The sequence below is a fragment of the Teleopsis dalmanni genome, chromosome 1 (genome assembly GCF_002237135.1).
Source record: "Teleopsis dalmanni isolate 2A chromosome 1, ASM223713v2, whole genome shotgun sequence".
Lineage (NCBI taxonomy): Eukaryota > Metazoa > Arthropoda > Insecta > Diptera > Diopsidae > Teleopsis > Teleopsis dalmanni.
Genome location: NC_051846.1, coordinates 137,555,717 through 137,570,013, shown reverse-complemented (window position 1 = coordinate 137,570,013; position 14,297 = coordinate 137,555,717). Strand labels below are relative to the sequence as shown.

The window sequence follows — 14,297 nt, the reverse complement described above, 5'->3', positions numbered from 1 at the left end:
TAATTGAAGGTTAACTAAACGCGGAATCATAAAGATCTATAAAAAGTTGCTCTCAAGTAATTGATTTCACAATAATTTATTATATATACAGTGACGTACATAATTATTAGCGATTTTTAATTAACAAATAATTTAATCATATTGATAGAATGCTTGTATTTAATTATATTATCTATTATATTAAATTTCTTAAAATTAAAAAACCAAAAATAGTTGTAAATTTTGCAGAACAAAATTATTGACACACTTATGGTAGGGGTTCTAATGAAAATCATTTAATATCATTATTATTTTCCAGGCAACTTTTTCTTAGAAAAGAGTTGTTATCTCTACATTATAAATGGAGAGGTGGTCCAGTTTGTAAAAACGTCATCGTGCATTTAATATTATAAACTTAAACTATTTGGAACAAAATAAACAATAAACAAAAATACACGACTTAATCTCAGCGGAAAATAATTCTCTATATATATTTATACCAATGTTAATTTTATTCCGAAATTAGGGAAATTAGGGTTAGAAACCGCTATACCAATCCGAGCATTGTGCAGCGTTTCAAAGGGGTCACATCATTGCAAATTGCAATGCTCATAGTGCCGCCTAAAGCTTTAAGCGACATTGAATGCAGCAAAATAATAAGAAATTTGAAGATCAACCCAAAAATATCCTGAACCCAGATTACAGCTCAGGTAAAGCAAAAATTTGGCAATGGTATTCATCCCATAATAGTCAGAAAATCCTTGCATGAAGCTAATTGGGCTGGGTGATCACCGTTAACTTATAAGGTCAACCAACAGAAGCATTGAACCTATGCAAAAGATCTGTTAAGCAAGCCAATCGACTTTTGCAACAATGTATTATTTTCAAAATAATTAGTATTTGAATATCTTTGGATCTGATGGTAGCCGAACAATTAAAAAAGATCAAACACCGAATGGATAAAAAAATCCTTGATATATGTGTGATATATGGTGGTGCAGGATTGCGTGTATGGACCTGCATGTCCGCTGCAGGTTGCGACAAATTTTTATTATACTCCTTAACAGCATTATGGACAAAAAATATTATCAAGACACTCTTAGGAAAGTGCCGAAAACTTGAGTTTACCAGTCACATTCAGCTTCCTACATGACAATGACCCGAAGGATAGGGCTTGTAATATGCGCATATCACACATCGTACATCATGTAAATCACACATTGCCGCATCCGCCCCAATCAGCAGATCTCAATCACCATTGAATATTTGTGAGAAGAATTAGAAGACATTAAAAGAAGCGCGCTATTACAACAAAGGTAGAGCTATAGTAACGGTGGTACTGCTAGAAAAGTGGCAAAATATTGGGCAAGAAATCACACAAAAATTGATTTATTTGACGCTAAGGCGACTGCTATTAGAAGTTGTTAATTAATTTAATTAGAAATTATACATTCTATCTATAATTTAAAATTTTTGTTAATTAAAAGTCACTGTATTAACGGAGTAAATATTGTTAAAGTACAACATTGCTGTGCCAGTAATTAAGTTAGACACTGTATGTATCTATTGCGTTATAAACATTTAAAATATTATAAAATACCAAAACGCATTTAAAAACATCTAATTTATAAATGAATTCATGTGTTAACAAAGTAAAAGGTAATACTTATCCATCAATAAATAAAGTAAACAATAATAACTTATAATATTACAAGACTACAAAATTCGATGGTCACTATTTCATAGTATCCTATTCATTCAGGATTGCTGTATGAATCATTAAAATAAAAGTAATATTTATGCACTAAGAAAACTTGATTGAATGTAACTCAGAATCAACTTCGCTTGATAGTAAATATGAAGCCCTTTTTTGTAAATATATAAATAAATAGATATATAAGTTGTTAGTTTGCTTCGTTTGAAAGGTTAAATACAATTTCACATAATATAAGAAAAAAAAAATATAAAAATATATATATAAAAAAATATATATTATAAAAAATATATAAAAAAAAATATATAAAAAAAAATATATAAAAAAAAAATATATATAACATACAAATATAAAAAACTGTTGAATTATTTATTAGCAATAGATTAATTAATTGTACGGAATCAAATAACACTATATTCGTTACAGATAAAGGAACATAGGCTTATCTCGCTATAATTAGAATGACAATCGAAAACTGTATCCTTGTTTTTTATATTATGTATTATACTATATCTAAAACTATATAATTCCACTACATTTTTCACCTTATAGTAAGAATGATAAAAACTATCGACCAAGATTGTACTTCTGGGCAAATTTAGACTCCAACATCTATGTTATTACAAATTTTGAATAGAATTGTAGAATAATTACCAAACATACAAAATTTAAATTGAATAATCCAGCGACTTATTGACATGACTTTCTCACAATAAAAATAATATATGTATATAACATTTTCAAATATTATTGTTGTCATGATAAATTGAAATAGAAATACAAAATAGAATTCAAATTAGAAGTAAATAAATAAATAAATAGTTGATTATTTAGCGAATAACTATATATAGAATATAGAAAAAGAAGTTAGTAGTAAAACAAGAACAGTAGAAGCAAAAGACTTTAGAAATAATAACGGAAATACACATAATCGTTTTTGACTAACTTAATTAGATATTAAGAACTTACAACCCATTTTATTAGGAAAGGCATTTGGACGACAGCAAATGGCATAGTTTAGTTGAAAGCGGTGTTGCAAAGTATTTTGTTGTAAGTCACTTTCTTTCTTAACTAAAATTGTCTATACGAGTATTAACATCTCCTAAGTAGAATACACTGTTTTTGGAGAGTGATTTAGCTTATATTCTCTTTTATCTACACGAAGACTAAAAACTCTATGTAATAGTTAGGCTATACTTAACAATAGGTTAGGTTAGGTTCAGAAGGTGTGTGTTGACAGTTGTCAGCACTTCCACTTGGAGACATATATTGCCTATTGTGTTGCCCTCAAAAATTATACCGGGAAAGGAAAGGTTGCTAACCTTTGTTATCTGTTTTAAACTATTTGAATTTCCAGATGAAGTTGAAGAGATCCAATAGATTTCAGTAAAAAGGCGATCCCCAAAACTTTGAAGTCGCCTTGTCTGCAGTCCTGGACAGAGACACAGAATGTGGTTAATAGATTCTATTTCCTTTTCATCTTCGCAACTCCTGCATTATCCACTTGTTGGAATTCGCCACCGTTGGAGCATAGGCACAATGGCACAGTGTCCTGTTAATACTCCAGTAAGTACACGAACTGCAGATTTGCTGAAGTCGAAAAGGCTTAGCGACCCCACAGTATTTGCGGTTAGCCTATAAATTGTTGGTCACCATATTGATAATTTCCTCTATTATCCGAAACAGTTCACATATCGGTGTTTGTATTGAAAGATCGGTCTCTCTTGTATGCAGTTCAGAACCTCTTCTGGCCATCTCATCTGCTAGTTCATTTCCTTCAATATTGTTATGTTCAGAAACCCAGCAAAAAGAGCGACCTTGTGAGAGACAACAATAACTTCTAAAAGTCTAGAAAATCAGATACGGTTCATTTTAACCGCTCTAACTATATTGAAGTACACACAACAAGGCAGTAATTGTTAATAAGTAAAAGACAATATAAAAAAAGTGAAGTCAGAAGTAAATGATATATATTTAATTGAAAACCTTATGTTACAGTGCACATGTGACATTACATTAACGCTTGCTGCACACATGACCTTACATTAACCCCTGACATGGTAGTTTCCATAACATGTTTTTACGTTAACTGTCTTAATGATATTTAATTTAGCAGATATAATAAAAAAGAATCACAATCACGTTACTTCGAGCTTGATAAACAATTGAGAAATAAAGCCCACGTCAAAAAAAAATCGCAATTTACAAATCTTTTATCATTCCTATCTTGCTGCATAATGAAGAAGTGTAAACAATATCTAACAGTGATGAGAGGAATGCTCATGCTTTCTCATCACTATAAGCATATCATCACTATATAAGCTATACCACGCATCAACATGATTAAATGCAAACATAGTTTCGTCATATTGTACGAATGGTTACTATAGAAAATTGTTTGGTGTGGTACCCGTTGGTGAAAAATGCAGTAGGAAGCGTTACCATCATTGGTGGGAGAATCCAGTGACCGACGATATGAAAAGAATCGTTACTGACCAACTGACAATAGCAAGCCATTGATCTACTTGAGTAAACCCAGTCAACAATAATACAAATCAGTAATATTCAACTAAATAAATAGGTTAATCCAAGTCCAACTTCTCTTGCCACCAATGGATTACAATATATTAATACACCATGTTTATATTAACGATATAACGATTAATGAATTGGTACAGAGGAGAAGGCACATTGGAAGCACGACTTTATTCTATAATTTTATGTAAATTTAATTGGTAATATACATTGTTAAAGAACTAACAATAATAATAATAATAATAATAATGATAGGTATTTATGATTCTTGACACATTTTCAGCGCGTTTGTTGTGCATCCACACGGATAGTTTATTTAACTATCTACTCCAAAACTGCAACAACTGTTAAAAATAATCCAGTAGAATGAAACTGGTATTGTTTATTAAAACAATAAACAATCTAAATGATTCTCAGATTTTAATGTTAAGGTAAATGTTACTTTCATACATTCAAATATATGAAATAAATATATTTTAGTTAAAGAATTTCAAGCATTTTTAATAAACGTAAACATTGTTTTCTAGTGTATAAAATTGACTAATCTAAAAATCTTGGCGTTAAGTGCGAAAACCAATCTCTGTAATTTTGCTTTGAATATCAATGGAAGTGCTTTCGATAAATCCAATCAACACCCACTACAGATGAAACAAAAGCTGAAACGTAGCTACAAAGCCAAATAAAGCAGAATTAATAAATGCAGCCCAACGGCACGAAACTATGTAATTGACAATGAGGCGGTTTGCATACGTCAGAAATCACTTGAGCGTTACGTTGAACAGCAGAATCTTTACTTTTTCTCGAATAGTTGAATACCTCGAATCTCGAATCTCGAATATATGTGTATTCTTCACTTCACTTCATGGAGCGTTTGCCATAAACGATTTTCAAGTAAAAAACACAAGTCAAAATATTTGAGTCTTTGTTACTCAAATGAAATGTTGACAAATTTTCTTTTATGTATTTTTTGTATTTTTTGTATTTTTTGTATTTATCATGAAAAGAAAAAGCAACGAAAAGAAAAAGAATTTTGAACTGAGGCAGCTAAATCTAAATATTTGATGTATCTTATTTTGACCTTTTAGCTGATACATTTTGCAAATCTGATGTTGAAGATTCGTACATTTTCGCTGTAGCACAATGCTGCTTTAATTGTGCCACAATAAAGTCAAGAATATCTTTTCAAAATTATAAATGTCGCAACAGATGGTTATACTATGTTTTCCACAAGCGAATTACACGTTGTTGCAATCAACCTACTTTGTAGATTTCACATACATTTAATTATTTGACTAACGACAGTACGAAAGACGAAAGACTGACTGATATGAGTTCATTAACCGATTTTGTGTTTGTAGAGGTCTTAGAAGAGATTAACAAATAAAAGTGGATTTCGAATACAGCAAAGTATTAAAAAACTCGCTCCATGGAATAAAATTGGCATTCTTATGTGGGAGTTCTGAGACTTGCTATATGCAAGGACTTTCATTGCAGATAAAGTGTGAGTACAGAATTTAGAAGAAATTGATATCTTTAATTTTTCTATCTAATGTAAATCAGTTATTAATCAGATTTTAATAAATAAATCAGCACGCCTGTATATTGTTTGCATGACCTAATTATTACATTTGTTATGAAAACGTTGAACATTAAAATATACCCTTACATAACTATATATACAACATGAATTTATGTAACTAATGTTTATATACATTGTAATAAACTGCGCAATTTTTGGTAGTTATATATAAAATAAATTGCAACACTATACAAGCACACTACGAAATATAAAAACAAATACAGGCATATTATTAAAAGATTCCAATTTTTTTAAAAAGATATTCTTAAAATTTTCATGTATAAATGTACAAACGCAGATGTGATTAAGAATATATACACCATAAGGAGAGTCCGATGTTTGCTTTATCGCAATATGAAGGAAAACACTACTAAATTATATTTTATTCCATTACATATCCTCCGTTTGGATATGGATATGGAGTGTGAAAAGCGATTTTCTCTTAATCTAGTTAAATTAAAAGTATAAGAAGAAATTTATGAAAGTATAAGAAGAATTTGCATACTCTGATCAAGTTTTTTCTTTTATGAAACTAAAAACAAATCCGTAAATATTTCACGAGTGTAGAACGAGTGTAGAAATTCATTTGTTATTTCAATAAGAAATAAATTCAATAAATTTACTTAAAATAGATTTAATTTTGTGAGATTATTTAAAACAAGACAATTTAGACAATATGAAAGACAATATAGTGTTATGATTACTAGATATACGTGTACCGATTGTCCTTGGTAAAGAAATGTTATAAATCAATTTCGAAAAAAAGTAAATTTTTCAAACTTTTACCATTTTATCTGAGACAAAAACTTAAGTACTAAAGATTATGTTCTGAGTATTAGAACTTCCATATGCAATTATAAAGTTCAATCTAACTAAAAAATAAATAATTGGCAATACTACGTTAGATGCGCCAAATATTTTAACAAATCATTGGTGCAAGAAATGAAAAATATTCGTATAAGAAGATGGGTCCATTCTCAATATAACTCTGAATATAAATTATTGTATTTATTGTATTTATTCTTAATAACTTCCTAGTTAATATGGCCCACCTATAATAAAATTAGATACTCAGAACTCATCAAAAGATACCATGTGAACACTGCAAGGCTTACTCCAGCTCTTTCTGGTCATTGGTGTATAGGAACTCACTCAGAGAAACTGCGCATTCCTCACAATCCTCACTACTCACTACAGAAGTTGTGGAAACTCGAATCCATAGCACATTTTCTCTGTGAATGCCCGGCTTTGGCGTCCAAAAGAAAAAGGTTTTTAGGAAGATACTACTATTTCATCTGTGAAGACGAAAGTAAAAAGTCACTAACGTGGAATTTAACTAAGAAAAGTCTGTCACTGCAATCAACCAACCAAGCCTAAACAATTCATATATTGATATACGAAAAAGAGTCATAAAAATATGTAAAGAAATTTTGACAATACGATTTTCCACAGAAATTATTTAAGATTTTTCAAAATAAATTAATTGAAACTACCATATTTTTCAATCCCATTAAAATGCAGAGAGGTATTAGACATCAATTTAAGATTATTTGAAGCACCGTTATCGAGACATTAAGCATTTTTGATACAGAAGGTTCTTTTGTGAATAGATCTTTGATTGACTAGTCGCACCCACATTTTTTCCACTTACTATAGTTGTAATAAACATCCTGTATATATCCAAAATACAGTATCTACAATATGCATAATTACCTGACAGTAGTGTCATTACTCCCGGAGACTACATATTCTCCTGATGGATTGAAGTCCAATGTGCGTACACTTTTCATGTGCCCATTAAGCGTAGAGCATATGGTCTGTGCGTTCAGGTCCCATCGACGAATGATACCAATATCATCGGCTGAATAAACGAAATCATCATTATAAGCAAACCGCACGCAATCTATAGGACGGTTGTGACTAGTGAGAGACTGAAATATACGAAATTTTAATATACAAAATTTGTCTTCACAATAAAACAAATTAAAAAATACATTATTGTTATTTACTTTATAAATAATGAATGATAAGCTTACCATAAAACATTCATCCTGTCCTATGGCCCATAAATTAATAGTGCGATCCTGGCCACCAGTAACCAAGACGCGTCCGGTTTCACCAAGACCGAGACATGTCACATTCGCATTATGGGCTTTTATCTCATCTACAGTGTTTTCACGTTTCACGTTTTTATGTTTTGTTTTGTGTTTTGTAGCGTTGTTGGTTTTAGGGCATTCATATAGAATTAATGATAAGTAAAGTAATATAATAACAGATATTAGTAATGATTCATACTAAAAACAATAAGAAACGCTTTAAGTAAGACAAATATATGATATCCGTAAAAATATTTTCAATTCGAAATACGACACTAAAAAATGAAAAAAAAGAAATATTTTCGTGCAACACCAACGCCTTCGAGTTTTGTAAGCTTTTGTGTGCAGAGGAATTTCATTAATTAAAATAAATTCTAATTAGGCTACGCAAAAACTTCAAAATTTTCTTATTCAAACGTAGCTGCGGCATAGGGGAAGTGGCCACATTTAGTCACATTTAGTCACATTTAGCTACATTTAGTTTTCAGTAGCAGACGTGCTAAAGTATTATTTTGTACGACTAAAAGAAGGGGAAGTGAAAAGTTAACTCGAGCAACAACAAAACAAATGAATTTGCATAACCTTGTGCATAATTTGCTTAACTTTTAACACTTAAATTTGTTTAATTTTATTAAATATTATTTGTATATGTATTTCATGGCAGCATTTTTCCGTGCTTTCGTAATTTTTGCGTAAGCGGCTTTTCACAATTTCCTTTTTAAATATTTAACGCCGACAATACTCACATATTTTGGCCGCTAAGTTCCGCGCTAATGCCATCACTTGCCACTTTAAACGGTTTTTATTTTATTTATTCTATTCAACGACTCGACCGTATTGCCCACAAATGAAACCAAGAACTTTATTATTAAATCCGCTGCTTTGATTTATTTAACTGAATTTCGATCACCGACGTCGTCGCTCCACCGTCACTTTTTCACCTTGCCTTTCAGCTAAGAACTTAATTTTTAGTTGCATTCGACCGTTTTTCACTTTTCCGCAGGCAATTCTTCTTCTATTCTCGTTGCGTTTAAATTAGGCGTTTTACATATAAATAACGTGCACAAATATTTAGCTAACATAAAAATAAAACAGAATCACTTTTTTGTTTTGCACAAAATAAAACAACAAAAAACAAAAATCCTTTCTTTTCCGTGGACAGCTTTTTCTGAAATGACAATAAAGACAAAAAACTACAAATTGTCTTTGACATTCTCTTTTGCGAATTCATACGCACTGGAAAATGACAGTTTCACCAATAACAGGGTGCTCAATCAAGTCAAAATATTATTCCAATTGCAAACAAAAATATTTACAGTTTAAAGCCAATCGAATTTTACTCTTGTATTTCACTGAGTGCCATATATATTTTTAATATGTGAGTGAGAAAATAATTCTTTATCAATTAATTTCATGTAATTATTCCGAAATTGTTAATGCATTTGAAAAACTCATGCCAAAAATATCTATTTATTAATCGTTTAGATCCATAGTGTAATGTCTAATTCAAGTCAGGTCTTGACCACAAAGAAAGTTGTGGATCATGTAATCATTGCTAAATTAAACGAAGTTGTTGACGAGGTAAAATTTCGCCTAAATGAATAATTGAATTGTGGGCACAATCATTCCATTCAAATGCAACATATAAGAATAACACAAGCCTTATATACATCTTCACGTCAAAGAAATTGTACAATAAGTTAATAATCTTGGCTTAGATTTCTCGCACCGAAGAAATACTTTACTTTAATATTGTTAAATATATGTTTGTAGCACCTTATAATGAAATCAGCTTTTGTTCTGCTGCTGAAAAATACTGCTAATTCATGTCTATCTAGTTAATCAGCAATTTCATTTCCCTCTATTTCTCAGTGCCCTAAAACCCATAGCTATATGCAGACTGGTTACTCACTGACCTCAGTTAAGTTTTGTTCAGTTCGGGAATATGGTTAATAAACGCGATAATAGCAACTCTACCGTTGTTATTACAATGTGTGGATTTTATTGAAATCAGTCGACCTGCCTTCATGATATTTTAATATTAAAATGGCCGTCATTATCTAAAAATGTTTGAAACAATTTTCTATATATTTTTATTTATATATTTTCCTTTAAAATTTAATATTCTTAAATATTGAAACTTTATTCGATTAGCAAAATAATTTGCATACAATGTGGTCAATAAAACTACATCAAAGCTAGATATCCACAAAAATTTATTTGTACATGTAATATCAGCTCCATTAACACTATGTGAATAAGTGAACTTAATTGATACACCAATAATGGAAATTAAACACATTTATTGAAACATATTTAATTTTTAGTCAGTACATATTGAGATAAAGTAAAAGGAAACTCAATTAATATATTTAATATTAACAATTTCTGTTAATGGCGTTACTTGTGCACACATCTTAGATACTTATTCAAGAACTCATCTCTCCATTAAAACTGTTTTGGACTTTATTGAAGGTTCCATGTGACAATAAGCCAAAGTGCATCCCTTGAATTACCGCTAATACGTGTATTAATTTAACAGAAGATAATCAACAAAACTTTTCATAAATTAATAATTTTGTATATTGAAAATTGTAATTAAAATTATCATTTTATATATTTACAAAACTTTCAGACAAAAATATTATTTTTTCAATACAATCCATTAATTTTTCATTCATTTCAAATTCAAAGTGGTCTTAATTCAGTTCTCTTAGAAATGTTCCTATTTAGTAATGTTCTAAGAACCCACAGCTGCAGTGATCATACATAACTGTCAATTTACTTAAAACATGAATTGTTTCTCAGTCTTCATAGGCCTGAAGGAAGCAAGTTACTGGAATTATTTTTACAGCATTTGTTGAGAACAATGTTTGCTAAGTTTTAGTGTTTTGTATTCGATATAAAGTTATAAAAGTTATATATTTGTAATAATGAATTAATATTCAAAATAATTCAAATTGTGGAAAAGAATTATATAACAATTATTCCTTAAAATATTAAAAATTGTAAAGATTATTAATTAAAACATAATTAATAATAAACCCCATCTACACTGAATTGACTTTAACAAGATTTAAAATAGAGTTTTACTTTTTCATTATTATTCAAAATAATTAATTAATGTGAACGTTATGAACAGTAATTATGTAATATTTATTCTTAAAATTTTTTTTTAAATATTAATTAAAACGCATTAAAATTAAAAGAATGAATTCAAACTTCTAAATACTACTTAAAACTCTCCATACACACTGGATAGACTTTGGCAAGATTTTTGAATATACTCTCATTTTCTTACTAAACCACATGCATTTTTTTCTAGCGGACAAAATTTGAAAACACCAATATTTATATATAGTATTTATGTATTTTATTCGCTATATAGAAATAAATTCATTACATGCATACACCAATTTATTATGTATATAAACACATCGATTTACGCATCGATATTATAAACCATTAGGCTTAATAATTGCAACATCTATATTATCTTATATCATATTATCATGAATCAAGAATATATTGTGATATTATTTTGATGTGACGTTCCATGAAATATTATATTTAAAGCGAGTTTGTGATATGTGGTAACACGCAAAAGGTGACAATAAAAATTCTGTATTTGAAGCTGGCAGTGCCACGCTGACAAACAGTTTTCAATTTTTTTAGAATCATTGTCGGTGTTTTTGCTTGGGAAGTAGTCAGTTAAGCGTTTATAATAAGAATTGCAAAATGTCTCGTTACGATCGTGCTGTTACAATTTTTTCACCCGATGGACATTTGCTTCAAGTGGAATATGCACAAGAAGCTGTACGCAAAGGTTCAACAGCAGTAAGTGCACTAACCTCAGATTACCTCAACAAATTGTCAGAAATAAATGTTCAATAAAATATTTTCTTTTAAGGTTGGTATTTGTGGAGCAAATTGTGTGGTTTTAGGTGTAGAAAAAAAATCTGTTGCAAAGCTTCAGGAAGAGCGAACAGTGCGAAAAATTTGCCCACTGGATGATCATGTTGTGATGGCATTTGCTGGTTTGACCGCCGATGCACGCGTTTTAATAAACCGTGCACAAGTAGAATGTCAAAGCCATAAGCTGAGCGTAGAAGATCCTGTTACATTGGAATATATTACACGGTAAGCGTTTAAGGAACTATAAGTACAATTAAAATCTTATTTACATGTGTAATTTAAATTTAGATATATTGCGCAGCTAAAACAAAAGTATACACAAAGTAATGGACGTCGTCCTTTTGGCATTTCCTGCCTTATTGCCGGTTTTGATATAAATGGTTCTTCACACTTGTATCAAACTGAACCTTCAGGTATTTATTATGAATGGAAAGCAAATGCTACTGGTCGCTCAGCAAAAACAGTGCGCGAGTTCTTAGAAAAACAGTATAAAGAAGAGGAAGTTGCCAATGAAAAAGGCGCTGTTAAATTGGCCATTAAGGCGTTACTAGAAGTAGCACAAACTGGACAAAAGAATCTAGAAATTGCAGTAATGGAAAAAAATAAACCACTAAAAATGCTTGATACAAAAACAATAGAGGAATATGTTGCTGTTATTGAAAAGGAGAAGGAGGAGGAAGCTGAAAAGAAGAAGCAGAAGAAGTAATGATCTGATTCAGTGCTTTCAAAGCGGCAGTTCATTCTACATTTATAATGAATTATAATAATATAATGTTTTTTACAACATAGTTTCGGTTGAGCTTTGATTTTATTAAAGTGGAATAAAAATAAAGATTTAAACCCCTACAAATATATTTTATAGTCATTTACGCGACTGTAAAAATTAATCATTCTTTAATTCTTTATAAAAGAACTATTGAAAAAGTAAACACAATTATTTTTAAAATTTAAGTGCCTTTCGGCCCAAAAAATATCTGAAACTGAAAGAAGTGAAGTATTTATCGAACTAAAAAAATATGTGATTGATCAAAGTTAAGGGGTTTCTTGTTGGATTGTTTCTTGTTGGATTGTTTCTTGTTGGATTGTTTCTTGTTTTTGTCTGTAAAAAATAATTGTAAAAAACTATTATATCAAAAACTGAATTTTTGAAGTAATTTAAGCTTAGCGAATGGTAGAGTTCTCATGACTTATCAATGTTCTCGTGTTGACGAAAGAAATTTATAATATGGTAATTCAGATTTTATTTCATTGTACGCTGTATGAACTCTCGTATGTGTATCGAAATAAGCACAGGAATGCAGTATGCTTACTGTATAATTTATAAACTAAAATATGCAAGCAAACATGGAGATAATATTGGCTTGTATTTTGCCAAACAGTATAACATATTTTTTATTTAAAGATATAAAAACTATACGCTTAATATAAATTATTTTTGTCCAATCTGTCAATCTCTTGCAAACGTATTGCAAAAGTATTCTCCAATGACATAGTAAACAGATTTAATTTTTCAAAAATATTCTCAACACCATTTGAAATAGTATTTAAGTCACATTTTAAATATATACATACATATATACGTTATAATAAGCAAATGTCAAAGTACCAGCTTGTAATATCAAAAACGTAGAAATTAAAATAAAGTTGCAGCTGATAGCACTAAAAACGCGACAAAATACAAAGCATATCCTAAAAAATATCTGTAACAAAAGTCACCGATGAGACAAGCTTTTTAGTACAGAGGATAAACCCCAAAAAGCGTAACTTGTAATTAGTAAAAGTCTGGCCAGAAGGATATGTTAAACCGTATTGCAAGCTTCTAACTACATCAATCATATTGAATAATAATGATAATGAATAAAAATTTATAGTCCCACTTTAAATGGGAGTCCTTTTATATACATAAATGATTATGAGATAGGTAATCGCTAGTTATGATCGCTATTGGTAAATCTTCCGAGAAGCTAAATTTATCCAATTACTTCGGGCTCTCAAAGTTTGCATTGTCCTCAAGACATAAGACATAAGAAAATTCTATGTTGCCTAAATATTAAAAATATATTCCTAATACGAACTCTAATACATTATTATGTGTATGTTCTAGACTACATCTCACTGCTCAATTCCTAATGTGTTACTTATGTAGATCGCCCATTCCTTTGAGAACTCTTAAAGAACATTGTCTTATTATTCGCAGCAATAAAATTATCATTTAGGCCCCCATGTAGACATACCTCTCAAATTTTAATTATAAATTTGTTGTGTATTTTATAGTTCATTCACAAAAATAAGTGATAGATGTAATATTATTAGTTTAACAGTTTGTTATATCAATTTATTTACTGATAGGGCAGTAGTGATGAAAATGAAGGAGGTAGAACCTAGTATGCCTTTTCTCTGCCGACATTTATAGCTTTTTTTTCTATCGGTGAACACTCTTTTAAATTTACATTAATGGCTTCTGTTGTTGTTGAAGCCA

General features: G+C 29.9%; 2 protein-coding genes across 2 annotated transcripts in view; one reads left to right on the top strand and one right to left on the bottom strand.

Moving 5' to 3' along the window:
• The window catches only part of LOC119666292, a 26,640-nt gene extending 17,552 nt beyond the window's left edge, over window positions 1-9,088 (bottom strand). The window contains exons 1-4 of the mRNA XM_038075573.1: window positions 8,650-9,088; window positions 7,844-7,971; window positions 7,521-7,738; window positions 7,459-7,477 (exon numbers count right to left, since the gene is read on the bottom strand). Of these exons, the coding sequence (XP_037931501.1) occupies window positions 7,459-7,477; window positions 7,521-7,738; window positions 7,844-7,971; window positions 8,650-8,683 (399 nt within the window). The 5' untranslated portion in view covers window positions 8,684-9,088. The remainder of the gene's footprint in view (window positions 1-7,458; window positions 7,478-7,520; window positions 7,739-7,843; window positions 7,972-8,649) is intronic.
• Window positions 9,089-11,552: 2,464 nt separating this feature from the next.
• Window positions 11,553-12,661, top strand: LOC119668962 (proteasome subunit alpha type-7-1). Its single transcript, XM_038078662.1, has 3 exons — window positions 11,553-11,740; window positions 11,814-12,043; window positions 12,107-12,661. Exons 1-3 carry the CDS (start codon window positions 11,642-11,644, stop codon window positions 12,522-12,524), a joined length of 747 nt encoding a protein of 248 aa, XP_037934590.1. The 5' UTR covers window positions 11,553-11,641; the 3' UTR covers window positions 12,525-12,661.
• The last annotated feature ends 1,636 nt before the right edge of the window (window positions 12,662-14,297 follow it).

Bases quoted from the DNA above. Each gene is read 5' to 3' on its own strand.
- LOC119668962 (XM_038078662.1), top strand. From the start codon at position 11,642: ATGTCTCGTTACGATCGTGCTGTTACAATTTTTTCACCCGATGGACAT. The intron at 11,741-11,813 runs GTAAGTGCACTA...TTTTCTTTTAAG, and splicing joins TACGCAAAGGTTCAACAGCA to GTTGGTATTTGTGGAGCAAA. The intron at 12,044-12,106 runs GTAAGCGTTTAA...ATTTAAATTTAG, and splicing joins ACATTGGAATATATTACACG to ATATATTGCGCAGCTAAAAC.